General features: G+C 40.8%; 2 protein-coding genes across 2 annotated transcripts; one reads left to right on the top strand and one right to left on the bottom strand.

Moving 5' to 3' along the window:
• Positions 1–951: 951 nt before the first annotated feature.
• Positions 952–8,532, bottom strand: idh3g (isocitrate dehydrogenase (NAD(+)) 3 non-catalytic subunit gamma). The gene is made up of 13 exons (XM_058085472.1): positions 8,277–8,532; positions 8,048–8,095; positions 7,802–7,813; positions 6,632–6,729; positions 6,432–6,547; positions 6,292–6,352; positions 5,746–5,878; positions 5,281–5,414; positions 5,104–5,206; positions 4,878–5,024; positions 4,693–4,787; positions 3,642–3,702; positions 952–3,559 (listed from the first exon to the last, which is right to left on the bottom strand). Exons 1-13 carry the CDS (start codon positions 8,355–8,357, stop codon positions 3,458–3,460), a joined length of 1,191 nt encoding a protein of 396 aa, XP_057941455.1. The 5' UTR covers positions 8,358–8,532; the 3' UTR covers positions 952–3,457.
• A 7,164-nt stretch (positions 8,533–15,696) lies between these two features.
• fam3a (FAM3 metabolism regulating signaling molecule A) lies at positions 15,697–27,733 on the top strand. The gene is made up of 10 exons (XM_058085149.1): positions 15,697–16,377; positions 17,289–17,320; positions 17,414–17,521; positions 19,461–19,493; positions 19,582–19,708; positions 19,981–20,039; positions 20,644–20,694; positions 20,951–21,035; positions 23,019–23,145; positions 25,378–27,733. Exons 2-10 carry the CDS (start codon positions 17,308–17,310, stop codon positions 25,474–25,476), a joined length of 702 nt encoding a protein of 233 aa, XP_057941132.1. The 5' UTR covers positions 15,697–16,377; positions 17,289–17,307; the 3' UTR covers positions 25,477–27,733.
• Positions 27,734–27,738: the final 5 nt, after the last annotated feature.

The following is a 27,738-nucleotide window of genomic DNA, read 5'->3' as shown; positions in this document are numbered from 1 at the left end:
AAACAGTTCCCCTTTAAGAAAAGTCAGAAAAGAGTCACAAGCTTTATTAGGTTATTTGTTGATCTATTTGTGATCTACGAGCTGACAAGGAAGCCACTCAACTGCTCCGTGAACTCCCGTGTGGCTGCAATAGTAACTTTAAATATTATGCTGTTCTTTCCCCAGGCTCTTTCTTCATGTTCCAATGCCACGTTCATTAACACGCTCTCCTTTTCAGTCTTTTCCATTTTATCTTTTTATTTTTCCAGAGCACCCCAATCACGTCACTTGGTGGCCAGAAGACTAACGATGGAGCCATCCATCATGAGATTAGGCCTGTCACAGCTGAAGAACTCACTGAATGTCCCTCTACAGAGGAAGCCAGGGCGAGCCCCCAAACACAGCCAGCTGATCGCTGACGTAACCACAATCTTTGGAATCGCTGGAGCCAAGAAGCAGCTATTTGTACAGTGGTATGAAAAAGTTTGGGCACCCCTGATCATATTCAAGATTTTCCTTTAAATGACTGGTTGTTGGGATCATCCATTCCAGGTAAATATATCATATAGAAGACCAACACAGGGATAGATGAGAAGGGAAATGAACTTTATAGGATTTACAGAAAGTCTACAATCATTATTTAAACTAAAGTAGGCAGGTGGATACATTTGGGCACCCTTGTTGTTTTATTGGTTAGAATCCCTATAACACTAATTATTGGAACACATTAGTTTGGTAAGCTCATTGACCCTTGACCTGCATACACAGGTGAAGCAAATCATAGAAAGGGTATTTAAGATGGCCAATGGCAAGTTGCATCTTCTCTGAAGAGTAGCACCATGGTAGCATCAAAACAACTGTCACATGACAAGAGAGCAAAGATTGTTCAACATCATGGTCTAGGGGAAGGATACAAAAGCTAGCTCAGAGATTTATCACGTTTATTTGGTTAAAGACTTGAACATGATAGCAGAGGCCCATATGATCACCTTAAACTCATATTACCCATAATAGGTGACATAATAAGGTTAATTAAGCTTTTCAACACATACATATCACAGGGCACATATAGACAAACAACCATTCATACGTATGGACAATTTGGAGTGGCCAATGAACATAACATGCATGTTTTCTCACTTTTGGCAATGTTGTCAGGCAACATTTTCCCAGTTCATTTCCTTCATTTGTAATTAACTAATAATTCCATAAATTAAATAATAAATTGTCATTTATAATATCATGAGATAATGAAGTCAGTCTTACTGACTAAACTCAGGCATAGAGGCTTGTAGGGCTATCTGAGGGTGTACAGTTTAAGGCAGGTCCACATTTGGATCCTTTAGCCTATCGCTGTCTCCTGTAGTACGTTGTTGTACCCAAAGTTTGTTCCCAAACTTTTTTTTTTTACAGTTGTGTACCCCTTAAGACTCTGATTTTAGCATGCTTCCCTATGAATCGATTTGTGTAGACCTAATTTGAGCTTCACTTTTTGTGGCTCTGGTTTAAGTCTGCATATTCATTTCATAGGCAATTGAAGGCTAATGTTTAACAATCATGATAAAGCAGTTGTTTATCGTTGATGTCTGTTAGAAGTAGAACATTTTGGAAGGTTGTCTTAATGTTGTATGAGCAACAAGTGGTTGGTTGTGTAAATATCACCGACTTTGGGCTGCATGTTGAACAGGAGCACTGGGGTTGTATTCTGCTGTTAAAAATGGCAAAATTAAGAAAGGTTGAAACTTTCAAAGATATTGTTTTTAAATTATGTTTGTAAAATGGCTCTTTTGATAGTAAAGGTTGCCGACCCCTGCCCTAGACTTATTTGGCATACCCTACTGCTACCCCAATTGTGACAAATTAGTAAAAGTAGCGTGCTTGGATCCACAGTTCTTGATTTGAGCTCCAACGACCAATTTACTCTTACTTTCAGTCTACGTTTTAGCATATTTCCACAGCATTCAAATAGCGCTTCAGCTTCCAAACAGCCCCCGTGTTCGTTCTAAATGGGGATTTTCATACCTTTTCAAAGTGTTTCAGTTATTTTGAGCTTTTCAGAATTCACATACAATGTCTGCTGACATTGCATCATTTAGTTATATTTGAATTGTAAATGAAACTTGTATTATTAGTGCAATCATTTACCTAATCAAGTGTCTGGTCCGGCCTCAGCGGACACAACTAGGGAAACAGGGGGAGGGGGGATAAATTGTGAATTAGCCAGAAGTGCATGCTCAATCAAATGTGATGGATGTATGTTGGATTCAGGAATCCAGACTGAGCACCCCCCCTCCAAGCTAAACACCCCACAGCACCGCTCTTTGGAAGCCACCTGCTAAACTTCCATGGTGTCATCACACTTTGGCCGGTGGCTGGATCAGCCAGAGAAACACGTAAGTGAACGATCGGTATTGGATTACACACAGAGGCCGGCCCTTTTGCAGATGCACACTGAATGCTGGCCCATGGAGATCAAGTGGCCGCTGGTCTGTTGCGTACATTTCCCCATTTTCCCCTTTGGTCCCCCTTTGTAATCCACCGCCATCTGCCTCCTACTTTGACTCCAGGGGATGGCTCAGGGGGGGCGGCGATGAGTGAAAGAGGGAAGAGTGTGCATCATGAAGCAATATGAGGTCAATTGCATGAGAGAAAGACAATGATGAGAACACGCCGACCCTATGTGGGGAGCCGCTTGCAAAAAGCACAAATACAAAGAATAAATCCAAAAGAATGACTTCTTATGATCCAAAGGGGTTTCATGTGGAATGGGAGTCAAACGGCTATTGGCCAGCAGGCAGAGGGCAGGTCAAGGACACACCACTTTGGTTCTCTAAAGGTGGAAATGGACAAATGGAGTCTTCAATGCAAACAACTTCATGGCTACACTTTCTCCCCACACAGAAAATACTCTCATATGATTTGGAGCCCACATCTGGAACACTGCCGCTATGATGAACTAAGTTATTTCTGCACGTTTGGCTCCTCTGGAAAGAGCTGCTGCCCCCTAGCGACAAAACATATATCAAAACTTACAGTGTACTATTATGGCTACAGTACTTGATAAACAAATAATACTTCAGGCAGATTAATTTAATTATTTGTATATGATAAAGTTTTTATTCCTAATTATAAGCAAAATAACATGAGCCTATATTCAGACAGGAAGTGCTTTAAGTGTGATCATGTGAGTCAAAGACTTGCATGGCAAAAGCCTCATGTTTGCACTGGATAAATGAAGATGACATGGGAATGATGCCAACATACAGATCGTGCCATCGGTAAGGTATACAGTACAGACTTTTCCATTGCAAGTTACAGCACAAAGAATGACAAATGCATTCATCATACAGTAAAGTGTGTTGTTTTACAATACAGAACAGAGAATGTGACTAGACAAGATCTCCAATGGCGGCATTATCAAGAGATAAGGGTGGGGCTATAACCGTTTCAATGTCAATAATACAAAGACATTTTGTTTTTAGATGTCAGCTGTGTGTTGCCCTCTGCTGTGGATGATTCTCATGATGGACTGAACCACCTCTAAAGTGGTGCCCTGCCCCCCAATATCCGCTGTGTGCAACTGAAGGGACAAGAAGAGAAACCGTTTGTGTTAAAAAAGGTGACGCATCTTAGTTCAAGCTGGCTTGTGAAGGCAGACTCACCCGGGTTTCATTCATGGTCGTGAGGACTGCATTCCGGATCAACGTTGCATAATCATACAGCCTGGAGCCATGCAAATACAAATAGACGGTGTGGACATTGAAAGGGTGAACGAAAATACATTTCTGGGGATCACAATAGATGAAAATATGAGTTGGAAACCTCATATTACAAATATACAACATAAGGTGGCCAGAAATATTTCAGTATTGAACAAAGCAAAATTTGTTCTCAATCAGAAATCACTCCACACTCTTTATTGCTCTCTGGTTCTACCATATCTTACTTATTGTGTGGAAATATGGGCTAATAACTATAAAAGCAATCTTCACTGGCTAAATGTACTGCAAAAAAGGTCAGTAAGGATAATTCATAATGCCGCCTACAGAGAACATACTAACTCCTTATTTCTAAAATCACAAATACTTAAACCTGCTGATATAGTTCATCTTCAAACAGCTAAAATAATGCCTAAGGCTAAAAACAACCAATTAGCTAAAAATGTCATCCAATACTTCTCTACAAGAGAGGAGAAATATGATCTCAGGGAAGAAGTACATTTGAAACACTTCTATGCTAGGACTACGTTAAAAAGCCATAGCATTTCAGTATGTGGAATCAAACTATGGAATGGATTGAGTAAGGACCTCAAACAATGCACAACGATGAGCCAATTCAAGAAACAATACAAGCAGTTGATGTTTGCTAAATACAAGGATGAAGAGTCTTGAACCAGTCATGATGTGCTATATATATCACTATATTGACACTTACTATGGTACCCATTATGTCATTGGATGGTCATATCACCTCGTACTTTGGTACAAGGTACATTATTTAAAAAAAAAAACAACAACAACCTTAGACTGTATTATGGAAAGCAGGAAGTGAACAAATGTAACAGTTACTGGTTGTAAAAGTACCAGATGGAGGGGTAGGATTTATGATGCTCATTTATGATGTTCAAATAAAATAAAACCATTACCATTACCAAATAAGGAAGAGTCTAAACAGTGCTACCACAGATTAACACCAAAGTGCAATGTAACTTACTTAAGATGGTCAAGCATCATGCAGCTGGCCAGGAGCAGGGCCGTGGGGTTTGCAATGTTCCTGTTTGCAATGCTCTTCCCTGTGTTCCTTGTGGCCTGGAAATGGATTGTTCATTAGCTTATCTTGCTAACACTACGCCTGTACTTTAGATTCCTGTAAAAAGCAAAGTCTCATCAAACACTCACCGTTTCAAAGACGGCATAGTCGCGGCCGTAATTGGCCCCAGGCACCAGGCCAGGCCCACCCACCAGGCCAGCACACACATTGCTGACCACATTGCCATAAAGGTTGGGCATGACCATCACATCAAACTGCTGCGGATTCGACACCAGCTAGACAGACGAAAGAGATGTACACAAACTGCAGGACACTGGACTTGAACATTGTCCCTGAGCTGGTGCATATTGCTACCTGCATGGTGGTGTTGTCCACAATCATGCTGTCAAATGTGATGTCGGGGTAGCCCGAGGCCACTTCTCTGCAACACTGCAGGAACAAGCCATCACCCAGTTTCCTGTGAGCAACACAGTATTACGTAAGACTAGAGCGGATCGGACAACTCACATTCAACATTACGGAGTCGCTCACATGATGTTGGCCTTGTGGACCGCGGTGACCCTGCGCCGCCCTTTCTCTCTGGCCAGCTGAAAGGCATAGTCCGCGATGCGGAGGGAATTGTTCCTGGTGATTATTTTGAGAGACTCCACAACACCGGACACACTCTACAAGAAAACAACATGTACAACCAATCACATAGTGTAGTACTGAATTATTGATCGGTAAGAACTGTGCCTATTGGTCGTTTATGACTGAAGTAGTGCTGTAATTGGTGCATTTGAATCAGTCTACTTATTTGTAGTCTAAGAAGATATCTATACAGGTGGTCCTCAGGCTACGTACAAGTTCACTTCCTGGACTGTGATCTACTACCATTTTATGGTTATTATCCAAGTATATACGAGTATGCAACCAAGAAACACACAAAGTATTAGCATTTGACAAGGCTGACACAGATGTAGAGTAAAGTATGTGGCCAGTCAATCAATGCCTCACCTCGTGCTCCAAACTGCTGTACTCTCCCTCAGTATTTTCTCGGATAATCATGATGTCGATGTTCTTATGGCGGGTCTGGACCCCAGGGAGGGACTGGCAGTGCATCACATTGGCATAAAGGTCCAGGCTTGTGCTGTTGACATAATCATTGAACAACGACATTCATTCGTTCATTTTCTACCACTTATCCTCAAAAGAGGCGCGGGGTGCTGGAGCCTATCCCAGCTGTCTTCGGACTGGTGACCAGCCAATCACAGGGCACATAGACAAACAACCATTCCCACCCACATTCATACCTATGGACAATTTGGAGTGGCCAATTAACCTAGCATGTTTTTGGAATGGGGGAGGAAACCGGAGTACCCGGCGAAAACCCACGCATGCACGGGGAGAACATGCAAACTCCACACAGAGATGGCCGAGGGTGGAATCGAACTCGGGTCTCCTAGCTGTGTGGCCTACGCCACCAACCACTCGTCCTCAACAACGACATTCAAGACTACAATTAAACATAACAACCGACACAAGTATTAGTTTAAAACTCACCGTAGGAGATTATTCCTGGACTTGACAGACGGGGGCATGGTGTGTTTGGTTTCTATGTTACCTGTCAGCATAATTAAGAATAGTTCATTTATTATTTATATCAATTTATTATATAGGATAAGAAGTTGTAACTGAATCACCTTTGAGGGCCACACCATTACGTCGAATGGCGGTGATGGCATTGTTGATATCGTCTTCCGTCTCCAAGGCGGAGTTAACATGTACCACTTCAAAGTCCACTGGCACACAGCTGAACCTGTGATGGAGGCAGATGGAATGTACCTGTAGCAAACTCAACACCTTGAAACAGTTGAAAGTTTGATTTTACACTTTTTCCTACCTGAAAACTTCTCTGACGTGATTAAAGAGCTCTGGACCAATTCCATCTCCGGGTATGAGAGTCACAGTGTGTCTGCCTCCATACTTAGCTGGGGGAGGCTGTGTTGATATTTAGACGTAGAAAAATGCTTATATAATGTAGGTACACACACGCTTCCATACATCCTTCACATACATTTTAAAAGATATGACGTCAATGACGTGTTGTGTGTAATTATTAAAGAACGTCATGAACGCATGCCACGGTTAACTTTTCTCGTCAAAATCGATTTAGTTTGAAATGCCACCGCCTTCAAATAATATTATTTTTATGTTTTTTGGAACTCAAACTCCCAAAATGGCACACCTGTCCCAACAAATGGACAAGGATGACTTTTGAAAATTATACTTTAATAGCACTTTAAAGCTGTTGAGATAAGTGAAAAACCCTCATTCGAATAACAAGCAAAATCTAATATACACGTCTAAAAAGAAGCCTGTTCAATTTGAAATTACCGGCGCTTGCAAAAGTCAGATGATGAAACCAGTACAGTGGAACCTCAGTTAGCGTCCACACCAGTCAGCATCTTGCCTCGGTTTGCATACATTCTCTGGTTAGCATACAAAAAGGCCGGCGTTGTCTCATGTTTTTAATGCACTGTGTAAATCCAACCGTGTTCTTAATGTATTTTAACCCTTAGATGCATAAGTGGGTCAAAATTACCCGGTCAGGTTGTTTTCTTGTTATTTCATATTCCATGTATTCCTCAAAAAACATGTTTTTGATATCATGCCATTCACATTTTTAACTTACCTTTATGCAACACACAATGGATCCTCACATTTTCTATTGTACGCGGTCATTTTCGTTTTCAATGATGGAAAAAAGTGAAAAATTAAGATGTTTCTAACATGAAATCATTCTTGTGTGGTCCTAAATATAATACTAAATATCATACAAGTGATTATTAAAATGACAAAATTGGTATAAAAACGCATTGATTCTAATACGGGTCATTTTTGACCCACTTATGGAAGAGTGTAGGGTCCACTCACTTGTGCATCTAAGGGTTAATAACAAACTGTCCACATTGGCATCCTATTAGCTTGCCTGTTAAAAGAAACCATCTAATGCATAAAACAATTGTAAATGAATGACAGGGATAAGTAAACAGTAGTAAATGATACTTACAATATTTCCTCCCTTTAGAAGACAACAGCAAGGAATACAGAGGGACATAAGCAAAGAAATCAAAATTATGATCAATAAGCAAATACTGAACAGTTTATTCTGTGCTATAAAATTATATTTAAATATTGTACAGTCATTCAACTAGCAGTTTCTCCATAAATAGGAAATGTAACAGTCCAAGTGTCACAAAAAAATCACATGTATTCACTTGGACTTGAGACAATGCCAGGTTTTAAATCAACTCACAGTCAGCACCGTTTTATTCCTGTGACATGACACGGTTGTCCCAAATACCTGAAGAACACCATTTAAAACATCTGTAAGAACACGTTTACAAATGAAAAACCATTTCAAGCTAACTAATGCAATTGACCAGCAAATGTTTGACCTTGTGCTACGATGACAATAAAAAGCAGTTTGGCCTTCATCTACATAACCGTTGGAGTCGTAATAAAAGGACCCTTTATTTTCTTACTTTGGCTGTGGTTCCTGCTACTCCAGTCCAAAATGGTTTGAGGATTTTGGCCATGGAGAGCGTAGCACTGTGCGCAGCCATCTTGAGACTGATACACAGGGACACTAGGTGGGGTTATAGGTGGGGTTATTCTCTTCTTCTTCTCTTTCTTCTTCTTCTCTTTCTTCTTCTTCTCCCTCTTCTTCTTCTTTTACTTCGTCGTCTTCTTCTTCTCCTCCTTCTTCTTCTTCTTCTTTAGGCTTAATGGCGGGTTGCAACCACAGAAATGAAAGACGTAGAAAGCTCACACCCGGACACAACACACAGAGCGCGGTGTCGCCGCCGCGCAGTGCTTCAGTGCATACGCCGCCATCTTGTGTAGCACAACTTGGCAGCTCAGCGTGCGCAGTGTATAGGCCTATAAAGGTAGTTTACAGGTAGTTTACAGCCGCATAGTAGGGCATTTTAATGCCTTATCGCGTCCAGAATTTCAGAAACCATCAGTAAGAACGTCTAAAATCGCAAACGAACAAGGTAGTGCTACACAAGATGGCGGACTCGCGGCGACAAAAACGTACGGCTCATGAGTTTTCTATGTAATGTACTTCTGTGGTTGCAATCATGACTTAAAAAAGGTGCATACCGTCACCTACTGTACCAGTGTATGCAGCAATGGCCATATGCCATATTTTATATTCAGATGAGAAAGAGTGAAATGAAAACAACAATAATAATAATGGTAATAAATATTGTTTTATACAGTCATGTGTCCTTTAAATAACACTGGGGAACACTCAAAATGTTGGATTTAAAGTAAGACTTGTTTTTAGTCAATTTAAGTGTGCTGAGTTCAAATCTGAAGTTAGTTTTTTTTCTGCAAGCTACAGATTTTATGCAATCTTTAATTTTTATTAAAAATAGAAAAAAATCGAGCATTATTATAAGATATTGCAATGTCAGCCACAAATCAGTATATTTAACAAGGCAAAAGAAACAGAACATTAAAATGTGATTTTAGATTAAAGTACACCATTGTTAGAAGTGCCATATGTTTTTCTGGAAGCGTTTCTCAGAAAACAGTCTTTATCGCAACGTGAGATAAGCATAATTTACAACGTTCTTCAGATAAGAGTCAATCACAGCTAATAACGCTTATCACTTTCTGTCAGTACAGTATTTTAGTCAGGCAGGAATTTGCGTTTGTAACTTTTGCGTTTCTACACTTCATCTGGGCAATCTCGTTTAATACTCCAGCAGTAGTCGGCCATCATACTTTTGTCCCAGCGACCATGGTAGCGTTCTTCCATGATCTTTAGGTCTTGGTGGAACCGCTCTCCTTGTTCGTCACTCACAGCCCCCAGGTTTTCAGGGAACTGGTCAAGGTGGCTGTTCAAGAAATGAAGCTTGATGCTCATGTTGCACCTGAGAGCACGAAAAGCGAGGAGCATTCTGTTCACAAGTTCATTGTAGTTCTCTGCCTTGTTGTTTCCAAGGAAGTTCTAAGCGACTGCCACAAAGGATAACCATGCTGCCCTCTCCAAGGCGGTCATCTTGGCAACAAACTGATCATCACGAATGTGGTTCGAATCTGTGGGCCATCAAACACACCTGCTTTGATCTTCTCGAACGACAACCCTGGTATAGCTTTGATTATGTGTTGGAAACATTCACCTTCGGTATCCAGTGCCTTGACAAATTGTTTCATCAAACCTAGTTTGATGTGCAGAGGAGGAAAGATGATCCTATCTCTGTCAACAATTGGGTCATGTGTGATATTTGGCATGCCTGCTTCAAGGGTTTCACGAACAGGCCAGTCCTTCTGGACCCAGTGTCTGTCTCGTGCTCGACTGTCCCACATGCAGAGGAAACATGGAAACTTGGTGAAACCTTTCTGTTGACCAAGAAGGAAGTTTACCATTTTCAAGTCTACACAAATGATCCAGTTGTGCTCACGATATTTTAAGAATTCCATGACCATTCTGATGTCATCATAGTCTTCCCGCAGATGAACTGAATGACCTACAGGCACTGCCCCGTAAACATTGCCATTATGCAAAAGAACACACTTGAGACTGCGTTTAGAACTGTCTATAAAGAGCCGCCATTCAGTTGGATCATAGTGAGGAACACCCAGTTCTTTGAGAAGACCTGGGATATCATGGCAGTAAACAAACTGTCTGTCTTCAGAAAAGAAGGTCACAAAAAGCTGGTCGCGCTTTCTGTAATATGACACTTTAACAGTGTGATCAACAAGATTTTTGCCTTGTAATCTTGATGCCAAAAGCTCAGCTGCTTTCTTTGAAAGACCTAAATCCCGAACTAAGTCATTCAGTTCAGTTTGGTGAAGAGGCTTGGGGACTGGGGGAGATTCAGTCTCTGAAGAACATTCCTCGGATTGTTCCCACTCAGTTTCTGGCAATTCATTGTCACAACTGTCTTCCTCGTTCGTATCATGTCCAATGTCTTTATCGTTTAATGAAGGCAAACCTTTGAAAACTGGAACAGGAATGGAATCTATGTATATAATCTCAAAACGCATAGATTTGGGTTACGTAAGTTCATATATTTAGACTATTTCATCTATCTCAAATTGCATGAAAACTAGAGCTAATGGAGAAAAACTAATTTCAGATTTGAAATCAGCGCCTAAAAAAATTCAGAATCAGTTAAAAAATCCAATGCAACAGAAAGTTGAAAAAATAGTGTTCCCCAGTGTAAGCTATCACCACCCTCTGTGTATCTCTAACACCCTCACCAACTGTTCCGAGTATACTCTAAATGCTCCACTGCTCCTACTTTACTAATCATTTTCCTTAGCTTTATACGCTCTTCCTTATATGTTCTACAATGTAACAATACTATGTGTTCTACATCCTTTATAGCCTTACATTCTTTTCATATTTCCCATGTGCATTTACCTACCAAAAACAATGTTTTATTTAATCTAGTATGATCGAATCATTAAAAGTTTCCTCTTTTCTGTTTTTCATCTTCACCCCTTGTGCATGAACAGATTTTGTACTTTGTAATATTATTCCTTCCACTATTATCCCTATTCCATCTGCTTTCCCATTTCTCCATTATTTGTTTTTTGTTAATTTCCTTTATGTCACCTTTACACACAGGTACATTGATAATGTTCGTCATTCTAGTCCCTCTTTTAGCAATTCTGTCTGCTCCCTCGTTCCCTTCCACTCCTACTCCCACCCAGCAAAATACTCACCGCCATGTACCAAAACCCTGTGTGGTCTGTCATAGGGCGGGTATAAAGACGCTGCGCCCAGAGCAGTGGGTACGTGTGGAGGCACCATGCCGGGAGGTGAGCTTAAAGTTGCCCATCACCTCTTGCAGGGCGGACCTCTGTAGAGTAGCGGACCAGGGCGCAGTGGGGTCTGGAATGAAGTCCTCGGGAACCTGCAAAGTCTGCCCATACAGACTGGAATATGAAATGATAACATTTTTTCATTACAAAGATATTTCAACAAAACAACCTGACTGGGTCATTTTTGACCAACTTATGGAAGGTTGGGGTAGTAACACAAAAACTAAAATTTCTTAAAATCTATAAAAGATAAGTTGAAAATGTGAACGGCATGATATCAAAAACATGTTTCTTGAGGAACCCTGGAATATGAAATGATAACAATTTTTCATTACAAAGATATTTCAAGAAAACAACCTGACCGGGTCATTTTTGACCCACTTATGGATCTAAGGGTTACAATACATTAAGAACACGGTTGGATTTACACAGTGCATTAAAAACATGAGACAACGCCGGCCTTTTTGTACGCTAACCAGAGAATGTATGCAAAATGAGGCAAGATTCTGACTGGTGTGGACGCTAACTGAGGTTCCACTGTACTGGTTTAATAATAATTAATAATGCCTAAGGCTAAAAACAACCAATTAGCTAAAAATGTCATCCAATACTTCTCTACAAGAGAGGAGAAATATGATCTCAGGGAAGAAGTACATTTGTAACACTTCTATGCTAGGACTACGTTAAAAAGCCATAGCATTTCAGTATGTGGAATCAAACTATGGAATGGATTGAGTAAGGACCTCAAACAATGCACAACGATGAGCCAATTCAAGAAACAATACAAGCAGTTGATGTTTGCTAAATACAAGGATGAAGAGTCTTGAACCAGTCATGATGTGCTATATATATCACTATATTGACACTTACTATGGTACACATTATGTCATTGGATGGTCATTTCACCTCCTACTTCGGTACAAGGTACATTATTTAAAAAAAAAAACCTTAAACTGTATTATGGAAAGCAGGAAGTGAACAAATGTAACAGTTACTGATTGTAAAAGTACCAGATGGAGGGGTAGGATTTAATAAGCTTTGCTTCTTCCTACTCCTTTTGGACATGTGGAACTGTGAACTGATTATGGGATGCACTCAATTGGAATCTGATGCATGTTCAAATGAAATAAAACCATTACCAAATTGTAAAGCACATGTATTTATTGGTAAGAAAGTGTCTAACTTATGTAATGGGATGTCAGCCTCTGCACACATTGCTACTAAATCTTCCACAAACTGTAATGCCTGTGCTTGTCATTAAGGAAGATGTAGTCACCAATACAATATGAAAGATAGTTTTATGATACTCTTGTTTTGTTTACACCGTTGTGGTCAAACGGCGCTCTTATTTTGAAGGACGCTATATGTTGCTAATTCATCCAGAGACAAATACTACCCGAAACGAAAAGCTTAAGAGACACAAGGGAGATGAGGGACAACTGGCTATGATGCATGTGGATAGATATACTTTTATTCAGATTTTTACTGATGGATCTCAGCAACCAGAAACAGGGAAAGTGCGGTGCCAGAATTTAACTTCAAATTTGCAAATTTATTTCAGTATTTTCTGCAGAACTTGTGGCAATCATAATAGCATTGCAGTGGGTGGAGAGTAATAATATGCACAGACTCATATCCACCCTCATGTTGGGCTGGGTTGGCAGTTGTAGAAAAGAGGAAACATTCTTCACAAGGCTTCTGATTAGGACACACTGGTTTAAGCAAGACACTGTTCTTAATAGGTAAACATGGGACAGATGCAGAGCATGTTCTTATACATGGCACTGGGTATGACGGAGAAAGAAATAAAATGAGGAAAATCATGGACATAAAAGATTCATTCATTTTCTATCACTTATCATCACGAGGTTCACCGGCTTGCTGGAGCCTATCCCAGCTGTCCTCGGGCGAGAGGCGGCGTACACCCTGGACTGGTGGCCAGCCAATCACAGGGAACAACCATTCACACTCACATTCATACCTATGGACAATTTGGAGAGGCCAATTAACCTAGCATGTTTTTGGAATGGGGGAGGAAACCGGAGTACCCGGAGAAAACCCATGCATGCACAGGGAGAACATGCAAACTCCACACAGAATTGAACTTCGGTCTCCTGGCTGTGAGGCCTGCACGTTGCCTGTTTACCTGTTTATTTATTTATGAAGTAATTTATATTCGGGGGTTATATTGGCGTGGTCTGATTTCTGCGGGGGTCATGAACCCCCTATCTCCCAGTGCAAATTACCTGCTTGCTTACAGGACACTGGCAATCCAACAACTAGCTTGCAGACTCCCGTCACGGATTATCACCTAACTACAGCTAATACGGCTATTTACCTCTTTTTGTCAAGATTTTGTCTTTTTTTATTAGCCGTAGGTGTCGACCAACAATGAAAAATTGTTGTCTGTCAGCCTTCAGTGTTCTTTTCACGTTTCTGCTCTGTTTGTCTTTCTCCATCCACGTCAAACATTAGTGATGGGTCGTTCGTGGACGAGGTGGTTCAACGAAAAAATGAACGATGATAGTCGGCTATTGTTGCGCCGTCATTTTCCCTAGCTCTCTCTCTTTTCCAATGTCGCTCTCTCTTTTTCACCTGTCTGTAGTGTGGTTTGGCTGCACTGCTCCGAGAAGGAGAGACTGGAAGAGAAAGAGGGGGGCGAGGACATGCAGTGAGTGTACACCGGTGCACACAGACAGCTCTTGCTCTGTGTCTCAGCCAGAAGAGAGACGGGGGGGGGGACGGAGAAGAGAGAGGGGAGGACGACACGCAAACGCGGTTTGGTTGAAATTTTAATTTTGTTGCATATTTATTGTTTGTAGCCTTTTGAACTTTCCATAAAATAAACAACAATCACTCTTTTCAGTCGAGTGCAATACTTAGTTCATCAAGTCATCTATCAAAATCCCTGCCGTAAATATTTAAAAGCAAAGCTAAAGTTAAAAAAGAAACCAAAAGCAAACCAAAAAGAGCCGGCTCTTTTCACTTCACTTCAAATGAACCGGATCACACAAAAGAGTCGAAAATCCCATCACTCTCAAACATACAGCAAATAGCGAACATTAGGGAGAAAAGGGTAATACCAAGTATTCAGCGGAGAGAGGGGGGTTACATTACCGGATGATTAAACATGCTACTGTTTTGCTGGCAAATGGTGTAACTAAAGAAACTCAACAAGATGTTAATGAAATATATGTAAGATGGAAGATGCTTAACGATGTTTATTTTTATTAAATCGGATGATGTGATTATATTCTGGGGGTTATATTGGCTGGATCTGATTATTACCGGGGTCATCACCCCCGTGCAAATTACGCGCCTGATTATAGACGTAGCCTCTAAATCAGTGTTTTTCAACCTTTTTTGAGCCACGGCACGTTTTTTACATTGGAAAAATGTTACAAAATGTCACCATGACCTCACACGTGCATCAATTAGTCTATTGGAGGAACAAGGTAGGTGTTGCCACACGGACCAATATTACATTGCTCTGCCAGTCTTTACACCACAGACGCTCCACAGTAGCCACGTTTTTACATGACGAGTTTTTCTCTTTCCAAATGACCTTTCGGGAAACAGTGGTATCCATAGAAAGGAATATTCCAATCTCTTGTCTACATGCGCTGTGAAACTCAAACAGAATAGTCAATAGGGCATGCGCAGTAAAACGTAAACATCAACATCACGTGATACCGGCTTCCCCAAGTTTTTCTTTCACTTGTTGGAATAACTCCGTATTTCAGTTTTCGTCTGTCCAGTCTTGAAATTTAGTTTGAATCAAAAACAAACTTTGCTTAGTCCAATGCCGATTGCTGGCCTCCATTTTTAAAACTGAAGAACGTCTCGAGCTGCGTGTTACGTCATATCTGAGCATGCGCTGAAAGAACGCACCCGGGATCAATTTAAACAGGAAAAGATCACATTCAATCTTGCAAATATTTTATAATTAAACTCGGGACATGTTTTATATAGATATATATTTTCTTTTTTAATGAAACCGGACTTGTGAATGGCGTATAGAAGTGTTTAAATTCTGTTTCACAGATGGCGCTAATGTACACGAAAGCTGCTTGCCAACCGCCAATAAACAACAGAAGAAGAAAAACACCACGAAGAAGAAGGCACCCTGACAAATTTCCGTTTGAGCGGGTACAAGATACCTGAATTGGATTGGTTAAAGGAATATTCCATCCCTGTTCAATTCTTTCCGTTTGAGCAAATATACCAAATGCAATTGGAATATTTGGGTCCATATATTCATGGCTATTGACATAATATTTGCAAATGATGATTAATCAATGTTAATGCTATAAAAAGTGGATTGGATAATTCCTCACGGCACACCTGACGGTTTCTCAAGGTACACTAGTGTGCCGCGGCACAGTGGTTGAAAATCACTGCTCTAAATTATAGCCATCATTCACATCCGGGGGTGGCGGTAGTGCACTATTATAGTCAGACCCCGCTGTTAAAAGACAACGAAGAAGAAGAGAAGAAGCAGAAGAAGAAGGAGAGAAGCCTCAGTGCAGCTGGTGTGTTTTGGGAGTGGGCAGGATTTCCGGAAGACAAGTGACATGATTGTAAAATAGTCGGTTATAGCTAACCCCGTTTAAGAGAAAAAGGCTATATACGCCGCCACTATGCAAAATACACGTATTCGCTGGAAGTATGTGAGCTACAAATGAGGAAGCAGCGAAAAAAGTAGGTAAACTTTACTAGTTGCCGACCTACGGCTCCTTGCTGATTCCATCGAAAGCCGATCGCCGCCGAGAGAAACACTTGCGACACGTCAGGTATCTGGTAGGTACAGGTATTCTTACTTTCATGACATCAGTTAATTGTGTTTACGTTTTCTTGTCATTGTAAAGTTTAGACTCTCTCTATTTTTGGAATGTGAGAGAAAACAAACCCACGCACGGGGAGAACATACAAACTTCATACGGAGATGCTCAAGCGGAGAATCGAACCCTGGTCTTCCCATCTCCTGACTGTGTGGCCTACATGCAAACCACTTAATATTGATATAAATTAAACTATTGTAGTGTACATACTGTGGATAATAACATATATGTGATATAATATGTATGCTATAATATCATTTACTCTGTACTGTATTTATATAATTTATCCCAAATATACCGTATTTATACTCTTTTTTTTTTAATGTTAATACAGCACAATCTATGCATACAGCTCTCATCCAAAACATTGCAAGAAAATCATTTACTCACGAAAAACACTCTACATTTCTGAGAAAGAGTAAAATGTGTTCCGTAGGATTATAATATAAGAAACAAGCTTGGATCGAGGTACATTTCAGTTCTCATGCATTCTTCAGAGTGCTTTGTTTAAGGCATGGCCAACATTTGAATTCATGCTAATTCCTGTGATCAAACAGAAGGCAGCATATTATCATAAGGTGGAAGAAAACTCCCTTCCTCAATATCTGGTCAAATAATGATTTTTATGACAATATGCAGTGTGCTTGCTAAAATAGTGTTGATTTAAGAAATGTATAGAGATTATAGATTTAAATCACAGGATTGTATGAGGCCAAGTACACATGTGCTTCCCAAGCAGGGCCTGTTGTGTTGTGTCGTGTGTTATGAAGAATGGAAACCTGTTTTTGAACAGGCCTCTTGGTAAAGAATGCACTGTGTAAACACAAAGCAACCACACTCAAGCAGTTTTTTTCGACTTCCACTATCTAGGTGGAAGACAGACCCAATCATGAGGTTTACAGGTAGGTTTACGTGTCACTAAATGGACACTCTTGTCGGGTGTTAAAATAAAAAGATATGTGACCCAAGTGGTTGTATTCTCTTGGTCTCCACAGGCCCTATGCGAGTTGTGGCAGTGCTGCTGCTCGTGGGACTCGCCTGGCTGCTGGCAAACACCTTGTTTGGAGGAGGAGGCGGTTCATTTCTGCACCATTTCTTTAATAGTAGGTCGTCAAACTAAAGACAAATGACATAATGGCATGATGCATTGTTTCAAATGTTTTCTATATGTTAGCAAAATAGTTTCACTTCTGATATTATTAATATAAGCTGACTGGTAACAGGGGCGCCGTAAAGGGGGGAAGGTTAGGACAATTCCATGCGGCCAGGACTGATGGGGCCCCAGCCAGTAGAAATAATAATTTAATAATAAAGTAAATAATTTTGCTACTTGGTTCTGATTTTAAAACGTGTGTATACATCCCAAATAGCATTTCATCCCGTACATGGGTGTGGTGGGCTGGGCTGTGGTATGTTCTGCCTGTCCCGCATCTGTCCGCCGGGTGGGGTCGGGACTGGTTGTGATCCTGCCTGCTGGGTGCTAGCTTGGGTGGCTCGCTTGGGGTGGCCTGGGTTGTAGGATGTTTTTGTCCGATTTGCCTGCCCTTCCCGGGGGGACCCCCTGGCACCAGGGCTTGCGCCAAGAGTGTGGTTTGCGGTGCTGCCCTTGCACTGTCCTGCATCATGGTCACCTCTGTGCGCTTGTGGAGGGTTTCGTCAGTCTCCGGGTAGTGGGGCCCGTGCTGCTAGTGGCCTGTATGCTGTGGCGGCTTGGGGTTTTAGCGCTGTGCTGGCTGCTCCGGGGACCGGGCTGTGTGTTGGGGTGGGGCTTGGTCTCACTTGGGGACGGGTGGCGGGCAGGGGGTGGTTGGGTGGACTGCCGGGGGCCCGTTGCTCTGCTGGGCGGTTGGGTGTTTGTCAGGTTCTGGGGACGGGCTCCCAGTGGCTGGTGGCGTCCGTCGGTTAGTCTGCCGCTGGTCTTGCCTTTTCGGCTCTGGTGCTTGGCCTCCCCGCAGCTTGGGGCCATGGCATTTCCGCTCCTTTGGATTTGCGGGTGTCAGCTGGCGCGGTGTGGTGCGTTCCCTTGCTGCTCGTCTGATCACCCGCTCGCTTGCTCATGTGCTGGCTTTCCCTCTCGCCCACTCTTTTGTCTGCATCACCGTTGTCGTCCTGGTGCTGGGTTGGGGAGGGGGTGTTCTTGTCCCTTAGCAGTCCCGTTCTCTTCGTCTTGGGACTTGGATTGTAGGTCTGGGACCTCTGGGCCCCCTGCTCCATTGCGCCCCGGGTGCCGGGGGGGATGACGGTGGTGTTGCCTGTGTGTGCTGAGTGTGCGCGTGTTTGTGTGAGTCCTTTTCATGTTCTTTTTAAAACAATCTCCCTTATTTGGTAGTAAGTTGGGGGAAAACTGCACTTAAAAAAATGCCCATCATTCCCAATCCTTATGTGTTTAAAATTTATTGGGTTTTGGTATATTTTGAATTTCATCCGATTTTTTGGTACAGATTAATCACGAAAACAAGGGTTCGACTGCATATTTTTTACAGTATTAGGCATGGCCAAAATATTAACAAGACCATGTAGTCTTCTGCAGTGCAAATCTACAACCACAATAATAACATTTTATTTCACTAATACCTCTCCTCACAGCTCTTTAAAGATTACTGACTCTTATTAGATTGTGCAGGTGTGTCTAATAAAGTGTAAATTGTGACTGCCCATCATTCTCAATCCTTATATGAAACATGAGCAGATATTGCTTCCCTTTTCTGTGCATCACAACACCAGAAAACAAGTTAATATGAGCTAGCTAACAATGCACGTCATAGGGACACACCTATTTCGACTATGAAAAACCCCCCTAACAGCGTTTCATCGTTTGATATACATGCTGTGATCATGCAAGAACTTCATAACATGTTATACTTACAATAGCTATAGTTAGCTAGATCATATTAACAAATTTTCTCGTGCCAGAATGCACAGAAAAGGGAAATAAATATATCTTCATGTTTCACATAAGGATTGTGAATGACACGCAAATTCTGAAAAGTGCAGTTTTCCTTTAAAAGCATGACCAATTATTGTTTTTTTTCCTGTTTCCAGGTGTTTCAGGTGGAAGTCAGGAACCAACACCTGGTATGTACAAGAAAGTACTTTTATTATCTGATCCATCTTCAGCTACATTCTGCTAATGCAGCATTTTATGTTTTTGTTTATTTTGAAGCTGAAGTGCGACCACGGCGCTATAAATGTGGCCTCTCAGCACCATGCCCCACCAAACACCTTGCTTTTCGTCTGGTGTCTGGAGCTGCCAATGTCATTGGGCCCAAAATATGCCTGGAGGATAAGATGTGAGATTCTGTTTTGATAATTTCCTGTATTGATAGTTTCCTTTGACTTTTCTGATCTCTTGAACATGTTCACACTCGTGTGTTGCCAGCTATTTAGATATTATTGGCTGTTTGTTATTCAAGCTGCACACTAAGCTAGACAAACGTTTGGGGTGCACTCACTTTTCTGAGACACTGTAGAAAGCTATGGTGTCGGTTGGTAAGAAGCTAAGCAGTGAGGTGTTGAGCATTTGATGGTGTATTAACCTCTCTACTACCATACTCTCCCACAGGTTGTTAAGCAGTGTGAAGAACAACATCGGGCGAGGACTAAACATCGCTTTGGTGAATGGTACCATGTCCCATTTTTAAATGACTACAGTCACCTCCCACGTTTAGTGCACTTAATAGGTTCCAGACCTGACCGAAATCAGTGAATTTCCGCAAAGTAGGATTCAATATTACCGTATTTCCGCACCAAAAGGCGCACTGGATTATAAGGCGCAGTCTCAATTACGGAGAGTGGCTTCAGCAACAGTTTGTCGGCTAGTTCTGGTATAACAAGCTTTGTTTGGCTTGAAGTAAGCTATAGAAATAAGTGTTTGAAAAATTTGTAGCTCTTGGTCGTTTTAATTTGATGAAAGTAGATCTCACAAGAGATCACAAGTGAGCCTTACTATAGCCAGTATTAGATTTAAACATTTACACTGCATTTACGCAATCGGTATTGGCCGATTTCACTCATGGATTACCAGGATCGGTATCACAAGCATAAAACCCTGGTGGGAATATCCCTATTTTTAACGAATAGTAGGCCATATTCAACCACAAATCAGCAATCATTTATTCATTTTTTTAAACCGAGATACAGAGAGCTAGTGATTTTCAAACCGCGGGGGGGGACTGTATATTCTAGTGCGGTTTGAATTGTCACACAAGTTTCGTTTTTTCTTCAGGGGTCACGGGGGAACTCCTGGAAACAAAGAGCTTCGACATGTGGGCAGGAGGTATTGAAAGTTGATGTTATTATCATGTAACAAGGGTCTCATGAGATGAGACAATACTACATGAGATTGGGTCTACGACACATTAATTTTAAGGACAGTACAATGAAAAAATATAAAGAACTAGAAAAGAAGAAGAACTCAGATTATTAAGTGCCCACAAGAGTTTTTTTCTGGATGAGAAATCTTGTCACCTTTTATTATGTAATGACATGTTGTGACACCCCTATAATGTGAATCATATGCTGTTTGTCATCAGATGTTTCAGACCTGTTGAAGTTTCTGCGGCCTCTCCATGAGGGAACGCTGGTGTTCGTGGCCTCTTTTGACGATCCAGCCTCGAAGTAATAATCCCTTATTCCGTACATCACTACTAGTCCAAAACATTACAGGCTATATACTGAACACACGGGATCACACTGAATCTGTTGCAGCTCTGTTGTGCGAGAAGCAATCCACAAGATTCAAATCCCTGTTGTAGGCTCACACTAGCTCCATGCGGCACAACGGAAAGAATCCATTTGGGCTCTAACTTTTTTTTTCAGATGCTGGAGCACTCTCGTATCATATCATCATATCAATACACGGAATTCCACTTTTTTCAGTCAAAATGGAACTTTTGGCCACTCCAAATTGTCCATAGGTATGAATGTGAGTGTGAATGTTTGTTTGTCTATATGTGCCCTGTGATTGGCTGGCCACCAGTCCAGGGTGTACCCCGCCTCGCGATCAAAGACAGCAGGGATAGGCTCCAGCACCCCCATGACCCACGATAAGCGGTAGAAAATGAATGAATGTTGGTGCTTATTTATGTACTTGAAGAGAGTTCTAGTGTATTGTAAGCAAACAGAGAAGGATATTTCTGTGTGTGCTGAGTGTAAAACATTAAACATTAAAACATTAGTAAAATGTTGATGTTAAAATCATAGGGTTTTAGGGTAAATAATCTCTAAAATCCATGGGCTCCCCCTCCGATTTTTGTTTATCATGACCCACTCTCATCTCTGAAAACAAGACGTCGATACGTAGTTGCAGATTTGGACGCTATCTATCAACATTGTACCCTCAGAGAACAAACAACAATATGAAGTAATTCAATGCTATTTAATAATAATAAACATGAAAATAGATACGGTTTAGTACTTACTCACTGTATGAAGTCCAAAAAAACACATACGTAAATGTATGACACACGTGGCAGTGCAGGCAAATACGGCGATTGTTGACAAGAACTTTTTTTTTGGGGGGGGGGGGGGGGTATATGACATTACAGTGCATTTCTTACATCAATCAAAATATAACTTTCCATGATTTACATTTGTATTCAACTATCTGATCACAAGCCCAAAAGGAGTAGGCTGAAGCAAAAGCTTATAAATGCCTACCCCTTTTTGCAAGATATAATCATGTTCATGCCACTGTCTTGTTTTCACCTGTTATCATTGTAATATTATTATTGTTATCATTATCATTATTGTTATAATCTTTATCATTATTACCATTATTGTTATTATTATTATAACAATCATTGACATTACCATTTTCATCATTATAGTTGTAACAATTTTTTGATTTTTTTTTTTCTTATTTAATTTTACAGACTTCATTGCTTCTTGTAGAGTGCTGTATCATTCCATCTGTTGTTTTCTGAAATCCGCAGTATTTGTGCTTTTATTGTCAATTTATTAGCCCACTTTTTCCCCTTAAGTGTAACATTTACATATCATATACTTCCTGTACACAAGGCTAGTTATCACACGAATATCTGCTCTCGCGAGTGCGGTTTCTGTTGCCGGAGAGGACGGTTGCCACAGTGGCGACAGAGGTCAGTGTGAGTTGTGCCACTCTGAGGCAACTCGGACTGGATCAGGACTAGAGCCTCAACGGATTCAGTGGGATCCTGGCCTGAGATGTTACAGCAGCAGAAAGATACAAGAAGCACTACAAACCAAATACCTGTACGTTTATTCAAAAAGTAACATGAAAGCACCATTAAATAGGAAGAATTAACAAACAGAAGGTTCCCCAGACATTAGTTTGGGCCCATATCAAAATCTTCTTCATATATCATTCATAGTTATCAACTGTCTATCAACTAAGACGCTTTATCTCCACATTAAACATCGGGTGTAACATAATAATATGATAATTGATACCATTATAGTCCATTAGAGTGCCTGAACTGTAAACAGGTCGTAAAGTGTTTGAATAACCCAAGTTGATATTGTAGATGACTTTGATGACATTGTTAACATTTATTCTAAAAGGGCTCAGGCTGATCTGTAAGAACCCTGGAGTAAACATCTTCCTCTTGTCTCCGGTGGCAGGCTGAACGATGAGTCTCGGCGACTGTTCGAGGAGCTTGGGAGCACGGTTGTGAAGGAACTGGCTTTTCGGGACAGCTGGGTGTTTGTTGGTGCCAAGGGCATAGAGAACAAGAGTCCGTTTGAGCAGGTATACATATGTATACATTTGTACTGTGTATATTCCTCAATTGTAGAGTGAGGACTTTGGCACTTCAAATTGTCACAAAATATATAGTATTGTTTAGGTCAAGTTCAGATGTTCCTTCGAGCTAGCCCTCATGTGGACCAGGTTTATCACCTCCAAATTGTAAAGAGTGCAAAAGAAGAAGAGGTCTTACAGTTGTTAGGAAATAAAAACAGTATCCTTGCATGACACAGAAAAAAGTGTCTCAAAGGTTAGGCAAGTAAGCAAACACTAAACGCATTATAATGATGATGATGATGATTTTAATGCTGATTACAGCGAGAGTCACTGATGATGAAAAGATGATTTAAATAACAGGTTGTTGCCTTTTAACCAAATGATTACTATTCATCTTAATCATTAAGATTAACCGCAACAGTCTGTGGCGAACTTAGGCCAGGACTGACATGAACTGCTTCACTGACACAAATCATGTTTGGATGGCAAATAACTTTAGCTTACATTGGTGAGTACTTTTCATCCAAGCCACTGTGAGTACAGAAAAACACACCTTTCAATGATGTATAGGTTAGATACAGTGGTATGAAAAGGTTTGGGCACCCATGATCATTTTCAAGATTTTCCTTTATAAATCCCTGGTTGTTGGGATCATCCATTCCAGGTAAATATATCATATAGCAGACCAACACAAGGATAGATGAGAAGGGAAATGAACTTTATAGGATTTACAGAAAGTCTACAATCATTATTTAAACTAAAGTAGGCAGGTGCACCCCAACAGAAAAATTACATCAATATTTGCAAAACTAAATGCTTCCTATATCTTCCAATGAGGGTCTGGATTCTGGTTGAAGGTATTTTGGACCATTCCTCTTTCCAAAACATCTCCAGTTGAGTCAGGTTGAAAATCTGAAAAAAAATCTGAAAATCTATTATTGATTGGAAACCATCAATTCTTGTGTTCCTGAATGCTGTGTTCTTCATCCGCCATGCATACCGCCCCGCGTTATGTCCAAATAACTCCATTTGACTTTCATCAGTCCACAGCACCTTATTCCAAAATGAAGCTGGCTTGTCCAAATGTGCTTTAGCATACCTCAAGCCACTTTGTTTGTGGCATGTGATCAGAAACTCTCCCTGAATAGCTGAATAGTTGAAGGATGCACAGTGACACCATCTGCACCAAGATCACGTTGTAGGTCTTTGGAGCGGGTCTTGGCCTGCCACTCTGGGCCTTAACTAGAACTGTTCCTGTGGTCTTCCATTTCCTCACTATCCTCCTCAGAGTGGAACCTGACAGCTGAAATCTCTGAGCTAGCTTTTGTATCCTTCCCCTGGACCATGATGTTGAACAATCTTTGCTCTCAGGTCATGCGTTTTGCATTGTTTTGAGGCTACCATGGTGCTACTCTTCAGAGAAGATGCAACTTGCTTCACTTGTGTATGCAGGTCAAGGGTCAATGAGCTTACCAAACTATTGTTGTGTTCCAATAATTAGTGTTAAAGGTATTCTAACCAATAAAACAACAAGGGTGTCCAAATGTATCCACCTGCCTACTTTAGTTTAAATAATGATTGTAGACTTTCTGTAAATCCTATAAAGTTCATTTCCCTTCTCATCTATCCTTGTGTTGGTCTGCTATATGATATATTTACCTGGAATGGATGATCCCAACAACCAGTCATTTATAGAGGAACATCTTGAAAACAACCAGGGGTGCCCAAACCTTTTCATACCACTGTATATGCGACTTCACCATTCAGATTCTAGTAGCTTGGCTACATAATCAGATTTATATCTACATGTGAATAAGGCTTAAGTCGCATTTGAACAGAACATTTAATTGTTCTGTTCACACTGTTGTGAAAAATCAGGGCCAGGTCACGTGAGCAAAAAAAATTGGAATTGACCTGCAGTGTGACCATAATCTTAATAATACCGTTTGTCTTAAATTCATAGTTGCAAATTTCCCCACTGAGGGATGAATAAAGGCATATCTTATCTTATAGTTGTCTTATGTTGAATAAATACTAGTATAATACCCCCAAGGCCCCCGCCACAGCTACTGCTGTTATTTGTAAGAATGGAGTAAGTGTACTAATTAATAGCAATAACAATGATAATAGCAAATGTAAGTGCATTGCTTGCTGTTGATCTGGAAGTAGTAAAATATGCTACTAACAAAGTATATCTCAATTTTGTTGACATCTGACTTGTTTGGTTGTTCTCATTAGCGTATGAAGAACAGTAAGATCGGCAACAAATACGAAGGTTGGCCCGAGTCTCTGGAGATGGATGGCTGCATTCCCCTGAGGCCACCACTGGAAAGTTAATTCAGGCCTCATCGTGTGAGGTAACGGTTTGAGTTGCATCTGACTGGCTGGTGGAATGCTCTGGAGCCATGACTGAAACATCCTCCTTTCTCTCGTGCCTCAGTCATGAGTAAACCTGACATGAAATACTAAATGTGGAAGTGGTTATGAAAGTCGTATAGAATTCAGTTGAGTGTGGCGTTCAGAAAGGGGACCTATTATTATTCTCATTTTTCCACCTTTTGTATTGAGCTGTGGAGCAGCTACACACAATAACCCGCACAGAAAACTTTCTAGTGGCGCTGTTGGTCCTGTGGAGCTCAGAAGCCGGATGTGAAGGCGCCGTGTGGACGCGCAGCACGTTCGACGTGAATACACCTTTCCTGGCGAGAGCGCACTACTTCTGGCTTTAGCAACAGTTTGGCGGATATTTCACGTTCATGTTCACAAAAACAGTCCCGTGGGAGATGCCATTGACAGATTAAAGATGATGATACACAGCCACGCCCATAAGGAAGCCTCTGTGACATCACAAAGGAACAGTTTTGCAACGCCCTCTGAAACCAAGCGTTTTAAGCCATCCCAAACTTCTTTCAGGGCTCACTTCCAAATCTTTAAACCTCATTATCTGACATTTTGCCATGGTTTAGCACGGGAATACAAGATTCCCACTACCTTCACAGGTTGGAAAAGTGGAAAAAGCATAATAGGTCCCCTTTGAAGAGGTGAAAAAACCCTTCAGAGGTGAATTGCACGGTGAAACATGAAGCTGGAGTAGGTCTTCCATTCCAAAGTAAATGGAGTTCCTCTATGATAGAACACTGCAAACGTTCTAGACATTTGCACCATATCCAATGTTCTCCAAAAACAGCTGGTTTCGTGAAGGCGTGAGTAAACGTAATTGGCACCAGAAACATTTGTGGTACTACAGATACTTAAATGTAAACACCATGTTTTATATGAAAGGTAAATGTTTTTAATGCTGTGACAATTATTGATGTGAAATTATGCATACCAGAAGCAGTCATTGTTTCCTTACAACCCGATGCACCACCATACTGTTTACAAACATCGCTTGACAATTGACTTGTTTTACTTTGATATAAACTACAGTGGTACCTCAGTTTAAAAAAATATTGCCAAAAATATGTCTCGGTTTTCGATTGCCTCTGTCGGCCTTTTCTGACTGACACAGTTACACTTTTTGAAATTGAATATGGCTGCAAAATAACCCACAATGGGGCAGAAAAACAGTTTATCGTGCCAGCACGGTAAGAAAGGTGAGAAACGCAAATTCAAAAAGTCGTAGCGATACATGAAGGTAGTGTCCGTCTTTGCCAACAAGAGTCTTTAATAAGGTAAAGGTTCAATGTCAATTTGTCCACTTCATTTATTACTTGGATGTATTTCCACATTGTTTTCACCATGTAAAACCAGAATTATTCTCAATTATTCTGTGCTTTGTGTCAATATTTTTTCTTAGGGTGGGAATGTATTTGGTTTTTACAATTTGTTTTCCGACTGACCCTTGGAACAGATTAATAATGCAAACCAAGGTACCACTGTATTTATCATAATGCACAAACAGGAGGTTTGACATGTGAGTTGAGTGGAACAACACTGCTCCAAATTAGAATAATATCTGATGCTGGTTGATATCTGTCCACTGTGTTGAGCTTTGTTTGACAATGTTGCGTATATGCGTGATTTCTTTATGTTGAATGTATCTACAAGGTCTCTTGTTACAACTATTTAAATGCATAGGAATAATATTATTGCTCTTTAATATGTATGGCAAGAAGCCCATGGTTGTGTCTTCATTTCCGTGAAGACCGTTTTATACAGAGCTGTGTTTGTGGAAAGAGAAGCTTCTCAATAAATGCATGTTTTTTCCGTCTAATTCAATTGTTCCGTTTATTCATAATGTCCACCAGAGGGCGAAATTACACCAAAATCTCTTTGGGGTTGTTGGGTTCATCAGGCTTGAAGCCATTCTTTTGACTGTGAACAAGTGTGATCTCGCATATTAACAGATTGTATGAACGGGGACGGCATACAATGTGGTTGCCTGTCGAATCGCTCTGCAATGGAATGTCAAAAAAAATCAGCGGGCCATGATACTATGGTGCATTCAAGCGCATTTGGTAATTTATGGCTGAGCAGGATTCAAAAAGTAAAAGGATTTAAATTTGTAGTGTGAATGCTGTTGTTACATCTTTTCATCTTTGTGTGGTGATTCATTGTTATATGTAGTGGAGGAAATAATGACTTGATCACCTGCTG

This window comes from Doryrhamphus excisus, chromosome 10, assembly GCF_030265055.1.
Source record: "Doryrhamphus excisus isolate RoL2022-K1 chromosome 10, RoL_Dexc_1.0, whole genome shotgun sequence".
NCBI classification, from domain to species: Eukaryota; Metazoa; Chordata; class Actinopteri; order Syngnathiformes; family Syngnathidae; genus Doryrhamphus; species Doryrhamphus excisus.
Note: the sequence above shows the minus strand (reverse complement) of the source record. Positions and strands in the feature narration are given on the sequence as shown.